Source organism: Myxine glutinosa, chromosome 5 (assembly GCF_964187855.1).
Source record: "Myxine glutinosa chromosome 5, kmMyxGlut1.1, whole genome shotgun sequence".
Classification (NCBI taxonomy): Eukaryota; Metazoa; Chordata; class Myxini; order Myxiniformes; family Myxinidae; genus Myxine; species Myxine glutinosa.
In genome coordinates, this window is record NC_136265.1 from 131,905,038 (window position 1) to 131,924,771 (window position 19,734).

Here is a 19,734-nt window from a genome sequence, read left to right on the forward strand (position 1 = left end):
TTTGGTTAGTTGCCGTACTCAGGAGTGCCCGGATTGAGTTCAACGCCGCAGGTAGCGACCAAGCCCATTTATCGAGGCCCCGGCCGTGGGTCCGGAGATGGAGCATGACGGCCCTCCAGATAATCCCGTAGAAGCGTTCGATCTGCCCATTAGCCTGGGGTCTATACGGCGTGGTGTAACTAGACGCAACGTTGTTTTGGAGCAGATAGCCGCGCACCTCCTGAGACAAGAAGACTGCACCCCGGTTGGTATGGACATAGGCCGGGTAACCGAACATTGAGAACAAGTTCTGTAAGCAACGCATCACCGTGGCAGCAGTCATGTCCGCGCACATATAAGCAAAGGGGAATCGTGAGTACTCATCAACGATAGTGAGCAGATAGCGAGAGCCGCTCGACACCGGCAAAGGGCCCTTGAAATCCATCGCCAAGCGTTCCCACGGGCGTGTAGCCTTCACCAGAGTCCCCATAGGGGGGTTATAGAAACGCGGTTTGATTTCCGCGCAGATAGCGCAGTCGCGACAGATACGGCGGATATCGTCAATCGAGTAAGGGAGATTCCCACTCCGCACGAAATGAGCGAAATGCGTTACGCCGGGATGGCCCGCAGTAGCATGCAGCACCCGTAGGCCCTCCAACGAGGTGATACCAGCACATGTAGTGGGGCGCGATAAGGCATCGGCGGCCTGGTTATCCTTCCCTGGGCGATATTTGATGGTGTAACAGAAGTCGGCGAGTTCGATACGCCAGCGAGTGATTTTCTCGTTCTTAATGCGCTGGGCGTGTAAGGTGTCGTACATGAACGCAACGCTTTGCTGGTCCGTGATGATTTGGAAGCTCCGCCCGAGTAGGTACGGGCGCCATCGCCGAATAGACTCGACGATCGCATACGCTTCCTTTTCAACGGACGAGTGCCGCCGCTCAGCGGAGGTAAGAGTCCGTGAAAAGAAGCCACGGGACGTCCCCCTTGGGAGAGGGTCGCCGCGATGGCCTGATCCGAGGCGTCACTTTCGAGGACGAACGAGCCGCTCTCGTCGATGGTTGCTACGGCGGCTCGGGCGATGTCGGTCTTAAGACCTTCAAAGGCCGTCAATGCGGCCGAACTCAGGGGAAAAGTGTCGCAGGCCACAAGAGGGCGAAGTTTCGCGGAGAAATTTTGCACCCATTTGGAGTAATGGGCGAACAGCCCAAGGGCGCGTTTCAGGGACGCCCGATCGCAGGGAGGGGCCATGTCGAGCAAAGGTCGCAGACGTTCCTTATCCGGAGAGACAGAGCCATGGGTCACGGTGTACCCCAGAAGATCTATGGTGCGTAGGGAGTATCGGCACTTATCCTCGTTCATAGTTAAGTGATACCGTTGCGCGACCTCAAGGAAGCGCTTCAGATTAGCGTCATGGTGCCCTTGGTCATATCCACAAACCGTAAGGTTATCGAGGTAGACGAAAACATCGGTTAAGTGCTCCCGCGCAACGAGGTCATCCATGGCCCTCTGGAAACAAGCGACCCCGTTCGTCACCCCAAAGGGCAATCGTGTGAATTGGTACAACCGCTGCCCCGACTCGAAAGCGGTATAGATACGATCCGCCCTAGAGATAGGGATCTGGTGGTACGCACTACGGAGATCGAGAGTACTATAGACCGAATACTGGGACACCTGTTGCACTAGCGCGTCCATCCCCGGAAGGGGGTAGGCATCCAGCTGTGTAAAGCGGTTAATCGTTTGGGAATAGTCGATCACCATGCGTTTGCGATGGGCCTCACTGCGCACCACTAAGACCTGGGCACGCCACGGCGACCTACTAGGTTCTATGATGCCGTCTTTCAAGAGCTGAGTCGTTTCGTCCGCAATGAATTGCATGTCCGCGCGAGAGTAGCGTCTCGATTTTACCGCGACAGGGGTACAGTCGGAGGTTAGATTGGGGAACAGTGAAAGCGGACGGACGTCCATTTGCGCTAGGGCGCACACCGTTAGCGCGTCGTCCGCCCCCACAACAAGAGTGTCAGGCCCACCGAACTCCATTACCAGACGTCCATGCAGCTTAAGAAAATCGTGTCCTAGCAGAATATCAGCACATAATGCGGGTAAAACCATAAGGTGTACATCAGGGAAAACCCGTCCCTTTAGCACTAGTTTCAATCGGCATTCCCCTTTTGTGCTAAGCCGGAGTCCCTGGGAAGCCATGAAGATCCGTCTCGTAGACCGCCCGATCCGCCATCCATGCCTGAGCACAAGTCGCTGGTCGATAAAACTATCCGTAGATCCGGTGTCCACCAAGGCCTGAACACAATGGCCCTCAACCATAAGGGGAATAAGGGCTTGAGCCAGGCCAGACGAGGCAGCTGGGAGCGGGACTGAGCCCCCCGAATGGGTCGGACCAGCCTCGCGGGTGGATCCTACACCAGCAGCAGTTTTGCGATCGTGGCCGGAGTCTGCGTTGACCATGGGGAATCCATTATCGTCATCAGAGGGCTTTCCCCAGCATTCCGGTGTTTCGCGATTCAAAATCCGACGAGAAAAGGCCTCCGTAGTATTTGGCATCGCCTTTTGACACTCCTGGCAGATAAAGGCTTCCGTTGTAGCCGAAATCGCCTTTTTCGTTTGGTCGCTTTGACAAAAGGCTTCCGTAGTATTCGAACTCGCCTTTTTCGTTTGGTCGCTTTGACAAAATGCTTCCGTAGTAGTATTCGAAATCGCCTTTTTCGTTTGGTCGCTTTGACAAAAGGCTTCCGTAGTATTCGAAAGCTGTTTCTTCCCTTGCGTGGCTCGAGGTTTGGCCAAGGACGCGGCCTTTGTCCCCGATGGAGAATGAGACGATGGTGGCTGTCCGGTGGCGCCAGTCAAGGTTGTCTGCGCGCCCAGCGGGCCGCAGAGAGGGGCCCTCCCCTTCGAAGTCGGGTAAGGCGCTGGGCTCGTGGGTTCTGCTACAAGCCCGTTCAAGGTTGCCGCGCCTGCGCGACCGCGGCTGCGCGAGTCGAAGGGCCGCGAGCCGCGTGCCGATTTCTTGCACACTTTCGCGTAATGTCCCTTTAGCGAGCACAAATGGCAAATAGCGTCACGTGCCGGACACACGACTCGGGCATGACGAGGCCCTCCACAAAAAAAACATGCGGCCCCGCGCAAGGCCTTGGGTCTGCTGGTCGTAACGGCAGCTGTCAGGGTAGGGTCATCCTCCGGAGCATCCCGGAGTTCAGCAGGCGGATCCACGTCCTCGTCAGTGGTACTCTCCGGCCGGGCGTGTAGTGAGGTGCCCGCCAAAAGGCGCGTGCGATCATAGGCGTTCGATTGCATCCGCGCTTCGGTATACACCGTCGCTTGCTCAACCGCCGTAGCGAAGGTCAGGTCGGTCTTCTCCAAGAGTTTGAGACGTAGTTCCTGGGAGGAGACCCCTGCTATGAAGGCATCTAAAAGTCGATCATCTTTAGCCTGCTCGGGAGTCCGTGGCTCCTTGGCGCTGTCCAGCATGAACTGCCGGAGCTCCTGGGCGTAATGATCCATAGGCTCGTTGGGCTGCTGCCGCCGCGTCTGCAGCAAATAACGCGCATACACAGGGCTTTTTTCTTTTATATAAAGCCGCTTGAGCTCCGCGATGGTAAGATCATACGTCGTGCATTGAGCGACCGCGTGGTAGACCCGGTAGTCGATTTTTGAGTGTAATATTGCCAGCTTCGCGGCAGGCGTCGGAGCGGTCTCAGGCTCATCAAAGAGATGCTCCAGTTGTCGGAGCCAGTGCTTGAGTTGCAAGCCTCCGTCCGTGGCTTGTGGGTCGGCGCTGAAAATGGACACCGTCAACGTCTTGTTGCCAGCCATGTCAGCAGATCTTAAATGCAATTAAGTGTTGTGGAAAACCATTCAGGTCCGCACAACTTTAGTCCAACGGTTTGGTTTAATTGCATTTAGATCATCAGATCATTCCTGTAAGTAGAAATACACAATAAGCATACGATGCGACATCTCATAAAGCCATTCATATCAGTCAATGCAAGCAAGCTAGATATTCTATAAAGGCGTACCATTAACGAGGCTACCGATGTAACATGTCACAAGGGAGAAGTCTCGGAGCACTGACACAGCAACGGGTCTTATAGTCACGCCCCTAGTGGGGACAACAATGACAGCGAGCAGCGAGCATCCCCACCCGGGTTCAGTACGGATACGATTTCACTACAGTCTCCCTCGACATATCACGTGCCTTCGATACGGTCTGGCACCCCGCTCTGCTCACCAAACTCTCCTCCTTTGGTATCCATGGAAATCTCCACGCATGGCTGGCAGACTTCCTCTCTAGTCGTAGTCAACGTGTGGCCCTGAATGGGGTTCTCTCATCTCCTCTTCCTGTTCAGGCTGGAGTTCCCCAAGGCAGTGTTCTGGGCCCTGTGCTTTTTCTGGTCTTCATCAATGATCTCTCCGACTCTCTTGATAATCCTCTCTATCTCTTTGCTGATGACTCCACTCTCTGCCGCTCCATTCCTCATCCCTCAGATCGGCAGTCTGCAGCCTCCTCACTCTCTGCAGACCTGGACAAAATCACTGACTGGGCAAACAAGTGGAACATGTCTTTCAATCCTGACAAATCTCACACTCTTATGATGTCTGTCCGAAAAGACCGACTGGACAACCCTCCCATCCACTTTCTGAATAATCCTCTCCAAGAAGTTCTGTCATTCAAGCTTTTGGGTCTCACTATCTGCCATGATCTTTCCTGGGAAAACCACATTTCAAATCTGGCCTCCAAAGCCAGTCGCTGACTGGGCATCCTCCGTCATTCGAAGTCCTTCCTTGGCACACCTGAAATCCTCACCACATACAAGGCTTTCATCCGCAGCTCAATGGAATACTGCTCTCCGCTCAGGGCTGGTGCTCCTGCCTCACACATAGCTCGTCTTCATGCTGTTGAAACCAAAGCGTTCAGAATCATTGGAATCTCCCATGATGAAGCTACCTCCGAGGGCCTTTCACTTACTCTCACCACAGGCAGGTTGGTGGTCTTTCTGTCTTCTACCGACTCCTCTCCGGCCTATATATATGCAGATTTGGCATTTAACATGGATATATTTGTTTTTCTTGATTTGGGTTTACTTTCTTAACTCAGTATATCAATCTAGTGAGTTTCTTTTACACTTTGGTGATTTATTTGTTGAAAGAACCATGTCAATGATTGTCTTTCACAGCAAGAAGTCAACAACAAGATTATATCACAGGTGGCGTGGCAAAATGTACGGACAGGTGCATTTGATGATTGGCTTCACAGTCGGGTATACAAGGGTTGTTGCGTTCTGTATTAGTGGAAAACAACTGCTGCACATCTCCAAAAGTTATTGCCGCTTCCTCTGGAGATGGTCCGTCAACTCGACAATGCTGTTTGTCATGGAGTGGTGGCTTTCAGAAATTACGGCATGAAAAAGCGTGCTATTGCTCGGCATTATGGCATCACTCAAGGTCAGGTGTCAAAGATCTTGAAACGAAATGCTCAGAGGGGTGTCCCTACTCCAATACCGAGGCCAGGGCGTCCCCGCAGAACCACAAGGAGGGATTATCGCCAGCTGCACCGGTTAATCCGCAATGGCCGTACCAAGTCAGCTAATCGGCTTAGGGCTGAGTGGCAGCAACTGACAAATGTGCCTGTATCCAGAAGGCTAGTCAACCAATGACTGGTTCAAGCAGGCTATCGTGCCAGGCGTCCCCTGAGAAAGCCACGCCTGACCAGACAACACCGCCAGCGCCGATTGCAGTGGGCCAGAAAGCACCGTCAATGGCAGCCAGGACACTGGAATCACGTGATCTTCAGTGACGAGTCTAAATTTCTGGTCTATCGTCAAGATGGCCACGTCGGAATGCGCAGACAAGTGCATGAAGCCTACAACAAAGATTGTATAGTGCCAAGAGTCCAAGCTGGAGGTGGTGGGGTGACCGTTTGGGCTGCTTTTCATGCAGAGGGCAAAACTGACCTGGTTGTTCTGAATGGAAACCTGAACCAGTTCAAGCACAGGGCCATTCTGGAAGAAACATTGCTTCCATTTGCTCGTGCAGCCTTTCAAGGAAACTTTGTCTTCCAAGATGACAATGCACGGCCTCATCGTGCTCGCATGATCCAACACTTTCTTGCTGACCGTGGTGTAGAGCATATGGAGTGGCCTGCCATGTCCCTGGATATGAATCCGATAGAGAACTTGTGGGCAGAATTAACGCGTCAAATCGACCACTTGGACCAGCAGCCGACCTCTGTGCGTGAATTGCAGCAGGCTATTGTCACTGCATGGCAAGCGATTCCTGTCCAAACCTTGGCAAATCTCGTGAACAGCATTCCTCAACGTGTACATGCTCTCCTGAATGCTCGTGGGGGTTACACGAAGTACTGAACTGTAATTTTACTGTCCGTAATCCCAGTCGTAATTTAACTTTCGTTTTTGTTTAAAAGAAAAATTTGGCTAATGTGCAAAATAAAAAGATACTTCTGGAAAACGTACAGAAGTTTAACACAGTACTGTCCATGAATTGAGTTCGATATCAGTTTACATCACTTTCAAGGATCAATTTATTTGTTTCGAAATGTCAAATGTGTTTTTTGTTTCTTTTAAAGGTCACATTAACAAAATCTAGAATAATTTCAACATAATTCCAATGAACTTTTGGTTCTAAAACATCTTGAAAAGTAAGTTCACCCCCAGAAAAAAATATTCCATATTAAATGCCAAGTCTGTATATATATATATATATGTATATATATATATGTATGTATATATATATATATATATATATATATATATATATATATATATATATATATATATATATATATATATATATATATATATATATATAATATCTTAAAATAACAAGAGGGAGAATTGCTTTTATTATGGATTCGTCACTTCCGTTGTTGTGGTTTTCATCTGCTGTAAACATTTTTGATTCCATGTACTATTATTGTTTTCAAAAGGGGTGTTGTTTATGAACTGTTTTGAAAAGGTGAAAAAGTTAAAGTTAAAAGAAACCGGAAACCGGATCGGGAACCAGACTACGAAGAGGAAGAGGAGAAAAAGAAGGCGGAGTGAGGGAGTTCGACAAGAAAGCCGAGCTGCCTTGAGGTTTTGAGCAAACGCTGGTGAACGGGAGTCACTAGCGAACTTTGGGTTTCCCGGGAAAGGGATTCCTGCGACAGAGTTGTTATCGCTGTGACAGATCAACCTGCATGTCAGGTTTTGCGGTGGATTCTGAAGAGAATCATCGTCATCATCGTCGTGCCGTTACGCCAAGAGAGCGAGCCATCGGCCATTTTGACTCACGCAGGACTTGCGCTTCGCTCAAGGTTTCATCTCGCTTTGACCATTTTCACCGCATTCAGACGTTTATCTGGTGTGTGTGTGTGTGCAACGTGGCTTTTGAAGGTTAATTTGCGGTTCGCCGACTGTGAGCCGTGGAACGTCCATACCCGAGGGTGTGATTTCCCAGTCACCTGGAGGGGCGCCTTTGGATTTCCCAGTCGCCTTGAGGGCGCCTTTGCGCAGCTTTGGCAGCAGGACTGTAACTGCCAACCCAACGGGATTCTGGTGTCGATTGCACATTGATCTGACGATCGCTGGAGCGGATCGACTTTGGCTTGAAGCCGGAATCAACTTTGGCTTGAAGCCGGGATTAAAGACATTGGGAATCTTCTTCTTTTCGCTCACTTGGAGCACAGTGAGTTATATTGTATGAACCTGATGGTACCATCATAGGATATATATTGATTGTACTTTTGATTACTATTATTGTTGTACTGTTATTCTTGTGTGATCTTAATACAATATTTGTTTGTTGGTAACAATTGGTGTGGCTTCACCATTGATCTTTGACATACAGAATAACACATTTTTCTGCCGTGACTCCTCTCGGGGCTCGGAGGTACACGGAGGTACTCGGAGGAGGAGCACGTAACACTTTGCAATGCATGTCCCCTACGGGTGAGATTTTTTTACTTCCAAAAAGGGCATATCTCTGTGAAAAATAGAAGAAGACGAAGAAGATCCGTCCTTATCCATATTCAGCGAAGCGACAGGTGGAATTTGTGAATGACGGGTGGGATTTTGAGAGAGATCTGCAGTGCGGCCCCATGGCGTTCACACACCTCGGATTAACAATGATGCCTGAGGAGCACAGGCCGAGGCATCTTCATCTTAGGAAAGTTAACATCGGAAATTTAACTCCCCCACCCCATCCTCCTGGGGAATGTTCCATTATGAATCAGCTTGCTATCGTTTGCGAAGCCAGCCAATCCTTTTCAACCATTTTGTTGGAGTGCTAGCTTGAGTGCTTAATTAAGTCACTTGGCGAGCGCTCTTCATGTTGCTTTTGCAAGCCATGGGGATACAGTTGACAGGGGTCCTTTTTCAGCAAAATGAAAAACGAGGTATATATTACGTACTCAGTTTTCTTTTACGTGGGATCACTTTTTTCACCTTTTTGTACGATATACTTTCATTATATGAATACACTACATGACCAAAAGTATGCGGACACCCCTTTTAATTAGTGGTTCGGCTATTTCAGTCACACTCATTGCTGGCAGGTATATATAATCAAGCACACAGTCATCATGCAATCTCCATAGACAAACACTGGCAGTAGAATGGGCCGTACTGAAGAGCTCAGTGACTTTCAACGTGGCACCGTCATAGGATGCCACCTTTCCAACAAGTCAGTTGGTCAAATTTCTGCCCTGCTAGAGTTTCCCCAGTCATAAGTGCTGTTATTGTGAAGTGGAAACGTCTAGGAGCAACAACAGCTCAGCCGCAAAGTGGTAGGTAAAGCTCACAGAACGGGACCACCGAGGGCTGAAGCGCGTAGCACGTAAAAATCGTCTGTCAGTTGCAACACTCACTACCGAGTTCCAAACTGCCTCTGGAAGTAACGTCAGCATGACAACTGTTCGTCGGGAGCTTCATGAAATGGGTTTCCATGGCTGAGCAGCCGCACACAAGCCTAAGATCACCATGTGCAATGCCAAGTGTCGGCTGGAGTGGTGTAAAGCTCACCACAATTGGACTCTGGAGCAGTGGAAATGTGTTTTCTGGAGTGATGAATCATGCTTCACCATCTGGAAGTCTGACGGACCAATCTGGGTTTGGTGGATGCCAGAAGAATGCTACCTGCCTGAATGTATAATACCAACTGTAAAGTTTGGTGGGGAGGAATAATGGTTTTGGGCTGTTTTTCATGGTTCGGGCTAGGCCCGTTAGTTCCAGTGAAGAGAAATCTTAACGCTACAGCATACAATGACATTCTAGACGATTGTGTGCTTCCAACGTTCTTGCAACAGTTTGGGGAAGGCCTTTTCCTGTTTCAGCATGACAATGGCCCCAGGCACAAAGTGAGGTCCATACAGAAATGGTTTGTTGAGATCGGTGTGGAAGAACTTGACTAGCCTGGACAGAGCTTTGACCTCAACCTCATCGAACACCTTTGGGATGAATTGGAACACCGAATGCGAGCCAGGCCTACTTGCCCAACATCAGTGCCCGACCTCACTAATGCTCTTGTGGCTGAATGGAAGCAAATCCCTGTAGCAATGTTCCAACATCTAGTGGAAAGCCTTCCCAGAAGAGTGGAGGCTGTTATAGCTGCAAAAGGGGGACCAACTCCATGTTGAATGAATGATGATTGATCGTTTTAAGGCCATTTTCCCCGCTAGAGCAGGGGTTAGCCTTGCGGGCCCCATGACAATCATGGTTCCCTGTTTGAAGCAATGTTTTTTTATGGCCGGATGCCCTTCCTGACGCCGGACCAACTCCATATTAATGCCCATTATTTTGGAATGAGATGTGTGATGGTCTGGTGTCCGCATAATTTTGGTCATGTCGTGTATACTGCAGTTATATTAATATATACCTATAGGAAATGAAAATGTTCCAAACACGGAACACAACATGACAATTGAACCTTGTGTTCCGAACTCCGCCATGTTGGTTTGGGCTGGCAAGGCATCGACTGACAACTTTGTGTGCTGTCTGTGGGAATTGAGTGTCGATATTTTTTTAAAATTTTGATCCACTTTATAGAACTCTATTTAAAGGTAAGCCTTTGTGGGGACATCGCACGAAACCACAATGGAACGTGATACCGGCTGTGGTTCCTCGATCAGAAGAACTCCTGACATACAAACAACCAGCCAGCATACTTACGAACAAAGTCCCATTAAAACAAATGCAGTTAGATGTCTTAAATTACCAACACCTGAGGCTATCCTAGATCTTTGGAACCCATTCATCTTTCAACTCATCTTTGGAAATCATGAAGGATAAGCAGCGAATTCTCCAGCACCCATTGAATCCACCATTACAACAAAGAAGAGACAAAACAACAAGAAGAAGAAAGAACAGCGGGAAATCTAATTATGTATGACTTAAGGAATCTAATGATCTAAAATTCATCCAACTCGAGTTACGAACAATTTGACTAATGAACAAAGTTTGGGAGCATGACCCTTACATAAGTTGGGAACTGCCTGTATATTTGTGTGTGGTCATAAAGCATAAGATAATGTTATGGCCCCCAGTTTCAGGTGTACTACGAGGGGGGTGGGGGGAGGATCCTCGGTTCTCAAACTTACCGGACCTGAGGCTACCATGCATGAATAACTTTGTGCTGCGGCAGGTTGCTGGTTAACCGTGAACACCAACCAGTTAACCACATGCTCTAGTGTCCGCCGTCTATTACCATTTAACTGGAGGTCATGTGGGCTTCTGGTCAGGGCACACACCCTCGATATGCACCACTCTTATCGTAATTAGGTGTTTATCCGGCCGAGCATTAAACCGCAGGCATATCGAACTAACGAGCCAATTAGTTTGGAAATTATAATCTCTCGGGCTGACCTAGGTGCGAACAGGGCTGGATCAATGGAGGAAAAAACGGGCGCAGACGGATTGGAAATGAACGTCAACAATAAATTTCTTATTCACAAGGCACAAGCAAAATCATGTAAAAAGGGGGGAGGGAACTCAAGGCCTTTAATGTTCAAGGTGGGAAGGGAAGGTACACGCAAAGGGAACAAGGGGGAATGCAAATACAAAATGTACAGTGAGCCATCGCAAGGAAATGAAGAATACAAGCGAGTATGTACAGAGCAAAGAAAATGTATGAGAGCAAAACCTTAACTAGGCCTTACCAACCGGCTATTGCACAATACAAGGCATCCATCAATCATTCACGGGAAGGTAAGACAAGATTAGAAAGACGGACAGTGCGGGGATCACGGCCTCTCGCTTACCGGGCTGGAGCAGTCATGCTCCCGCGACCCAACACGAAAGGGAGGGGTAAAGGTGGGAGGAATTTATGTGGTGTCTAATGATGCAGGTTGGAGATTATATGATGTGTAGTGCGTGTAAGCATGGCTAGGTCTAGGAGAGAAAATGTGAAAATGTGTTTATCAATCGGTGGCCGCTCCAGAGGAGTTGGGCTGTTGCTCTGAAAAGAACTTCCTCTTCGTACTGTGGCGTACTGCCTCTTCATTGAGCTCTTGAGTTCAGTCAGAACGATCTTTGTGCTACGAAAGCTGAGAATAGATGTGTAAGATAATAGCCCACTGTGTGAGAAGTAAAATATACTGTATATGCAGTGTGGCTTGGCGTCAGTCATCTGGTCTGCTCGCTCCGTCCGTCTGAGTGCCTTGACCCACAGCTTGCCCCGCCAACACGGGCACCACCTCTCGAGCGTTCTTTCACAAGCGATGAACCCGAACAAGACCTCCAACAAGACCAAAGCCAAAACCAGTGCGCATGAACGAAGCCAAAACCAGCAGCATAGGATCCTGCCCAACGGGTCTTTTATACTTGAATAGTGAGGGCGGGGCCTAAATCCGGATCAAAATGAGCTCTTGGTAAACATACAGCTGCCCATTGGTGCACTGCTACTTTAGCCCCGCCTATGCCGGTTTTTGCAGTGGATTTTTTTTTTTTAGTTGGTCTGGAAACTGCAGCACAGGAAAGATCTCTCCACACCTAAAGGAGGGATGAACTCAGAGCTTGTAACTTTGTGGGAACAGACAGAGTGATTTACGGCTCACAGAGGACGTCAATGGCCGGTCAACGACTGATTATTCTGAGGTGATTAAATGAGGTTCACAAAGTTCTTGCCGGCGCGCATACCTCTTGTGCTCCCAAACTAGCGGTGCCTGTGATGAGCGTGGATGAGGTGAAGAAGGAGGTAGTGAGCGTGGATAGTCGAGGCGAGTTTGTGGTGAGTGGTTGAGGGGCTTTTTGGAACGGTGAACAATGAACGGCGTGTATAATGCAATGGAATTTAACACGTGTGTAGGAAACAATTGTAACTAAAAAAAATCTGTATTAATAAACGGTCATTGCGAAGTGTCGTGTATAAAGGAAAGATTAGGGGGAATGGAGTGGGTGACGCTTTGGTTTTAGCGCGCCATTCAATTGGCTTTTGGCGCGATGCGGAAACACTCACGGCCGCGAACCTTCCAGATTAAAACAAGAACCGCTCGTACGTCACGGGATGCTGCTGCACACATGAAACAATTACCCCCTAAGAAAAACAGGGAAAAAGCCTCTCTACCCTTCATCAACTCATTTTATTATATTATAACCCACTACACAAGGGGAACGAGCTATTGTAATCTTACACTATCAAAATAATTACATTAAGGGACCTGTATGGTGGTTGCCATTGCCTCTGAGTGGTTTCCTAAAACCGCAATTATATTATTCCCTTGGCTAAGTCGACCCCTCCCTTCCTCACCTTTCTCTCCCTTCCCCCTCCCCCACCCCCTCCCCCACAACTCCCTCTCTCCTCCTCACTATGTCCTCTCCTCGCTCCTCCTCCTAATAAAGTGCAGCACTCTCCTCCCACACCTCTCTTTCCCTTCTCTCTTGCTCTGACCCCACTCCTCACACCCTCTACCTACCGGAGTGTATAGGGATGTGTGGTGAGATGTTGCAATCCCCTCGCCTACTCTCACCCCTTGTTCCCCCTCCTCCTCCTCTCTCTCTCTCCTCCCCTTTGCACTCTCCCCTCTTCCTCCCCTCCCACTCCTCACTGTCCATTCCCTCCCCCTTGCTCTCTCTGCCCTCCCCCCCTTCTCATCCTCATTCCTTTTCTGGCTCCCACCGCTTTTCTTGCACCCCCCCCCCCCCTCCTCACTCCCAGAGTGTAGAGTATAGCGACATGTGGTGAGGATTCCCTCTTTCAACCTTCCCCGCTCTCCCCTCCTCCTCTTTTTCTCCCTCCAGACCCAACTGAATCCTTTCCTCTCTCTCTCTCTCTCTCTCTCTCTCTCTCTCTCTCTTGAACTTGAACTTGAACTTGAACTTGAAGCTTGAACGGTGGCATACTCCGTAGATACGGAAGACATTGATTATTTTCGGTTGGATCGAATCTGGTCTCTCTCTCTCTCTCTCTCTCTCTCTCTCTCGCGCCCCCTGCTGGTCGTTTGCATGCTGGTTGTACTGTCATGGCGTCTGCTTGTGGAGGCCTGTGAGTGCTCTGTGTTGTTGCTCCATTCCCCGCCCCCCCCCCCCCCCGTTTTCCCCCCTCTGTGTCCTTGTACCTGTTCGTGGAGTCTTCCTGGTGATTCCCATATACGTTGAGACGGGAGAGAGAGCCGGAGAGCACAGGGTGATCGCTGGTAAGGGTTCGCCGTTTTTGGGCGTCGCCCGATCGGTGTTTGCTCCTTCATCTTAAACCTCTATTTCCTTTTTTTCCTTTCGTTTATCCTTCCTTCAGTTTGTTTTGTTGCCTCCCTTTTCCGAAGTTAGGGAAATCGGAGAGGTCTGATTGCTTCCCATTCCCGGAGTTCGGGTAGGGAAGATTGTATTATATATTCACCCTCCCCGAGTTGGGGAGGGGTTGTAAGTGCAGCTGTTCCAGCATGGCAGCTGCACTATCTCGATTTACGGCCTTTCAGAGCCTGACCCGTAAGCACGGGTTCTTTTGTGTACCTCCGGAACGTGAGGTTAGTGTCGAGGACGTTGTCCTCGCAACCGGTCGTGTTGTCGGGATCGACAAGGTTGTTGCCGCTTCGCGGATGAACAAGCGGATCGTTATTTTTTTGTCCGACGTGGATTGTGTCCCACAAATTGTCGAACAGGGTTTGACAATCGATCCAGATTTATTTGTAATGATTTCCCCACTAGATAGCCCAGCGATAAAAGTCGTGATATCAAATTGCCCCCCATTTGTATCCGACGATGTACTAATTAAAGAGTTGTCCCGATACGGTACCATCGTGTCTCGTATCTCCATGATTCCCTTCGGGTCACGAAACAACGATTTAAGGCACGTGGTTTCATTCCGGCGGCAAGTGTTTATGATTTTAAAAAATTCCCAGAAGGATTTAAACCTTATAATAAAATTAAAACATCAACAGAACGAATATACAGTGTACGTGTCCACCAACGTTCTAAAATGTTTTGGCTGCGGACAATTTGGGCATGTTAAGCATGACTGCCCCCGAAAAGAGAATTCTCCACAAGTGCAACCTCCCCTCCGAACCGGGAATAAGCAACCCCCCCACCTTCCCACCACCGGTCCAAACCCTCCCACCACTGACCCAAGCCCTCCCACCACCGACCCAAGCCTTCCCACCACCGAACCAAACCTTCCCACCACCGAACCAAGCCCTCCCGCCGCCGAACCAAGCCCTCCCACCACCGACCCGAACCTTCCCACCATCGACCCAAGCCTTACCACCACTGATCCCAATCTGTCCACCACCGACCCAAGCCCTCTTACCACCAATCCAAACCCCCCCGCCGTACCCCCCTCCCCTCCCCTTGAAACAGGGGCCCCTCCCTCTACTGAAGGATCTAATTGCAGCCATCTCCTGTTAACTATAGATCTCACCCCCCAGGCGACATCGTCCAATCACAGCTTGTTGCCTGCTATAACTGATCCTACCTCTCCCGCCGTGGTAGCCGATGGGATCCCCCTCCCGATGATCACGTCCTCCCTCCCCCCCCCCCCTCCCCCAAAACCCTTGCAATCTCTTCCCACTAACCAGGACGAGTTTCAATTAGTCTGCCCAAAAGGAAAAAGACATCTGCAAACAACAGATGAAAACGGTCATCTCTTTAAAAAACCTACAACTGAAAACCGACAGGCCCTCCTCTCTGGCCTAGATTTGTCCCTCGTCACAGAAAATCGTTTCTCGGTATTGGAGGACATAGATGTGGATGAATCCTCGCCCTTGTCTACTGACCTAGAAACTGATATGGTTGAACCACAAAAATTAGTACCCCCCCCCCTCCCCCCCCCCTCCCCTGAAGATGGCTCATTTCTCTCCCTCCCCGTCCCCCCCCTCTATGGACTATGCCCCATCCGATAACGTGGAGGGATGTGATGATGGTGAGGAGATAAATGATGAAAACCAGTGTGACACACCATCTGAGCCATCTGATATAGATGACTCTGTTAGTGAATGTGGTAGCCTTAAGGAAGAAGAAATCCCTCCAATCCCTCCCTCCGAGATAAAAAGGTTTCTTAAGGACACATTCCGAAAAAGGAATGTTGTAATAGAAACCTTTTTTCCGGAGCTACCTGATTTTATACATTCCGCTAAACTGATGGTAAAACGGCCCCACGTTTTTAATTTCAATTCCTCCCAACGTCACCGTTTAAAGAAGTGGTTGCAAAAAGCTAAGAATGAACTGCTATCAAAAAATTGAGTGGTGGTCACTCCTCCTTATAGCTGTAATGAGTTTTTCCATTTGTAGCCTGAATATTAACGGAGGATGTAGCTCTGTCCGTAAAGTTCAAGTAAGGGATTTTTTATTGCAGAAGAAAGTTGACATTGCCCTCTTACAAGAGACCCATGCCAACGACTGCTGTGTCGCAGAGTGGTGTAGGCTCTTCCCCGGCCTGTCCTTCTTTAGTAACGGTGACTCCCGCAAAGGCGGTGTCGCAATAATTCTTAGCCCCTCCTTTTCGCCTTCATCGCTTAAATTCGACGAAATACACAAGGGATCCCTAGCATCCCTAGAATTCCACTACTATGGAAAATTCTATACTATTTTTAATATCTATGCCCCAAGTACGCCTGTAGCTCGGCGAGTTTTTTTTAATGACCTTGGGACACACCTAACGTCCCTCGACAGTCAAAACGCCCTAAAAAACCAAGACAATCATGTTTGTATTGGTGGAGATTTTAACTGCACCCTCCAACCCCAACTCGACAGGAACAGTGCAGAGCCCCATCCTGCCTCCACAATCCCTCTCACCAAATTTTTAAAACAAATGAATTTGACAGATATATGGCGGGTACAGCACCCATCAATCGGGCAATACACATGGTGTCGATGTATTCAGGGTAATATTGTACTTGCTCGCTTGGACAAGTTTTATATTAATCCTCCACTTGAACGCCTCGTTCTGTCATCCAAAATTTGCCCATCAGGATTCTCGGACCACAGCGCAACATTTCTCAAAATTTCTGCCCCCTGCCCGAAACACAAGAGTGCTTTTTGGAAATTTAATAACAACTTACTTGATGATAGTACCTTTAAGGACATTTTTCCGGAAATTTGGAATATTCTGGTTGCCTCCCAAGGGAATTTCTCAAACCTCAGACAATGGTGGGATAATGCCAAAACGCACATCAGACTGTTCTGCCAACAATATCGTGCGTATGGTGTTCAAGAGGAAAGAAAAACCACAACCTTACTTGAAGATGAAATCCTGGAATTACAGGAACAGCTTCAGGGAACCGCAAGTGTGAGCTACCAGGGAATGAGGCAACAAATCCATGGAAAAACGGCCTTACTGAATTCCATATCCGAAAGGCGAGCAGAAAATGCTTTATTGCGCCTGAAGATGAGGTACATACACGACCTTGATGCTCCAACCAAATTCTTCTTCAGCCTTAAAAGGGGGGCCTCTTCGTCAATGATTACACGCTTGCTCCATGATGGGGAACTCCTTTATGAAGATGGCAGAATCAGGGAATGTGCCCGGAAACATTTTAAACAACGGTTTATGCGGCATGACATTAACCAGGATGCAATATCGGAACTTGTTTCTAACCTTCCAACATTGGCGGAGGATCAGAAGCAGCAGTTGGAGGATCCTCTTAGGTTACCTGAGCTCACCGCTGCCTTGAAGGCCTTGGAACCTGATAAAGCCCCTGGACTGGATGGGCTGACAAGTGAATTTTTCCAGTTTTTTTGGGACACCATTGGACCTCACCTACTGCGGGTATTGAATGAATGTTTAGAGGATGGACAACTGCCGTGGAGTTGCCGGAGAGCAGTCACCACCTTAATTCCTAAGAAAGCGGACACTCAACTTATAGAGAACTGGCGTCCTATTTCTGTTTTATGTACGGATTATAAAATTTTAGCCAAAGCCTTGTCTAATCGAATGAAACCTTTTATGAATGTACTAATAGGAGAACATCAATCCTTTTGTATTCCTGGACGTACTATTTTTAATAATATCTTTCTTATCCGTGATACCATTCGGTTTTGTAACAATTTTAATATGAATGTTGGTCTGTTTTTTATTGACCAAGGAAAAGCCTTTGACTGTATTGACCACATGTACCTTTTTAGAGTTTTAGAGAATTTTGGGTTTGGACCTATTTTTATCTCGTACGTTAAACTTTTGTATTGTAATATATCCAGTGTTCTTAAAATTAATCAAGTATTGTGTAGCCCCATTGCTGTACAACGGGGAGTACGGCAAGGTTGCCCGCTATCTGGACTTTTATACTCTCTTGCCATCGAACCTCTTCTGCTCCAATTACGTACGCACATTTCTGGCTTCACTGGATCAATTCTTACCACACCGCTAAAAGTCTCTGCCTATGCAGATGATGTCTGTATTTATATAAAAAATAGTACTGACGTCACTGCGGTGGCTCAGGCACTAAAAACATATTGTCAGGCTTGTTCAGGCCAGGTAAACTGGAAGAAGAGTGAAGCCCTTTGGATAGGACCTGGAGATTGCCCGCCAATTGTCCTACCAGGAGGAGTGAACTGGCAGAAAAGTGGCATTAAATACCTCGGTATTTTCCTCGGAGACAACACCTTTGAGCAGCAGAACTGGGTGGGATTACCAGACAAGGTAATGGCAAAACTGGCCCGCTGGAAAGGACTTCTTTTCCAACTTTCGTACCGCGGAAGAACTCTCGTCATTAACAATCTTGTCGCCTCTATGCTATGGCATAAGATGATATGCCTACAACCGCCTGGGAGCCTTCTTATTACACTGCAAAAGAGCATTGTCGACTTTTTCTGGAGCGGGAAACACTGGCTCCAACCCCCCGTGGCATACTTGCCACTCGCTGAAGGTGGCCAAGGTCTTATTGATATCCGCAGCCGGATTATGGTCTTCTGGCTTCATATCGTGCGCCAACTTGTATATGGAGATGAAGCCCTACTCTGGAGGCCTCTGGCTAACTGCATATTACAGCTCACATGCAAGCTGGGTTACGACCGAGAACTTTTCTTGATGAACCCTCATCAAATCGATTCATCCTTGCTGCCCACCTTTTACCAAGGGGTGATGAACGCCTGGCAAGCCCTGTCCTTTTCCCGTGAAATGGCAACATACAACATGGAAATGTTGTTGAACGAGCCCCTATGCTACAACCCCTTCCTGGAAAACAGCTTGAATAATAGGGGACTCGTTCAACGTTTTGTTGATGCCAAGCTGCTGCGAGTGAAAGACCTCATGACAGAGTCTGGGAGCTGCCGGCTGAGTGCTGCCGCTGTGGCACAAAAAACCGGAATAAAATCTGTCAGGATCATCTCTCGGTTCCTTCAAGGGATATCCACAACGTATCGTAATACCTGCGAGGAACTTGGCCCTTCCCCCGAGGAAACAGCGGGTGACTTCCCCAAACTCCTAGTCTTCAGCCCGCCACTTAATCTGTCCCCTGGCCTGAACAGCCCTGATGATACTGCATTATCCCTTCCCGCCTTTCCAAAGAAAACTTTGTACAACGCGTACGTTAAAATTTTATACGCAAAAACATTTTCTGAGCACCCGAGGCTTCGATGGCGGGATGTTTTACCCCCAATACCCCCCAATTGCCCCAATTGGCGAAGTTTTTATCTCTTGCCTACTCCAAAGTATGTTGGAGATATTCAATGGAAACTTGTACACTGGATTTTACCTTATAATGTTTTACTGAACCGGTTTTCTACTGCTAACTCTAATCTATGCCCTTTCTGTGCATCCATTGAAACCCTACCGCATATATACCTGGAGTGTGAACGATTGCAACCTCTTTTTACATTCCTTCAGGAACGCTTTGTGAAGCTTGGTTCCCTCTTCAATCACAATGTTTTTATTTATGGTGTTTTAGGACCGTCTTCCCTTAGAAATGTGGTTTTAATGAATTTTTTAATTGGCCAGGCCAAGTTTGCAATTTATAAATCCAGGAAGAAAAAAATGGGAAACGCTTCTGACTCGTCATATGATGTACTGCTCACCCTTAAGGCTCTTGTAAATGCAAGACTAAAGCTAGAGTACCGGTTTTTTAAAATGAACAAGAATTTAACATGTTTTAAAGAAAAGTGGGTTTTTAATGATGTCATATGCACACTTGATGATGATGATTTGATAATAATTTTTCCTTGAGACCATTTTTATTGTGTTTTGTTTCTTTATGACTGAACATTACTGATTTTTTGTACTCTTGTAATAAAAGGAAGAAACAGTCAGTCTCTCTCTCCCTCTCTCTCTCTGTCTCTCTGTCTCTCTGTCTCTCTCTCTCACTCTCACTCTCACTCTCACTCTCTC

The 19,734-nt window shown here is 48.1% G+C and overlaps 2 protein-coding genes across 2 annotated transcripts in view; both read right to left on the minus strand.

Annotated features, from left to right (window-relative positions):
• LOC144892160 (uncharacterized) overlaps window positions 1-19,734 on the minus strand; it is a 442,282-nt gene that overhangs the window by 34,076 nt on the left and 388,472 nt on the right. The gene's annotated exons all lie outside the window — the stretch shown is intronic.
• On the minus strand, window positions 574-4,058 carry LOC144892373 (uncharacterized). Its single transcript, XM_078778731.1, has 2 exons — window positions 4,011-4,058; window positions 574-3,912 (listed from the first exon to the last, which is right to left on the minus strand). Exon 2 carries the CDS (start codon window positions 3,805-3,807, stop codon window positions 589-591), a length of 3,219 nt encoding a protein of 1,072 aa, XP_078634857.1. The 5' UTR covers window positions 3,808-3,912; window positions 4,011-4,058; the 3' UTR covers window positions 574-588.

Bases quoted from the DNA above. Each gene is read 5' to 3' on its own strand.
- LOC144892373 (XM_078778731.1), bottom strand. From the start codon at position 3,807: ATGGCTGGCAACAAGACGTTGACGGTGTCCATTTTCAGCGCCGACCCA.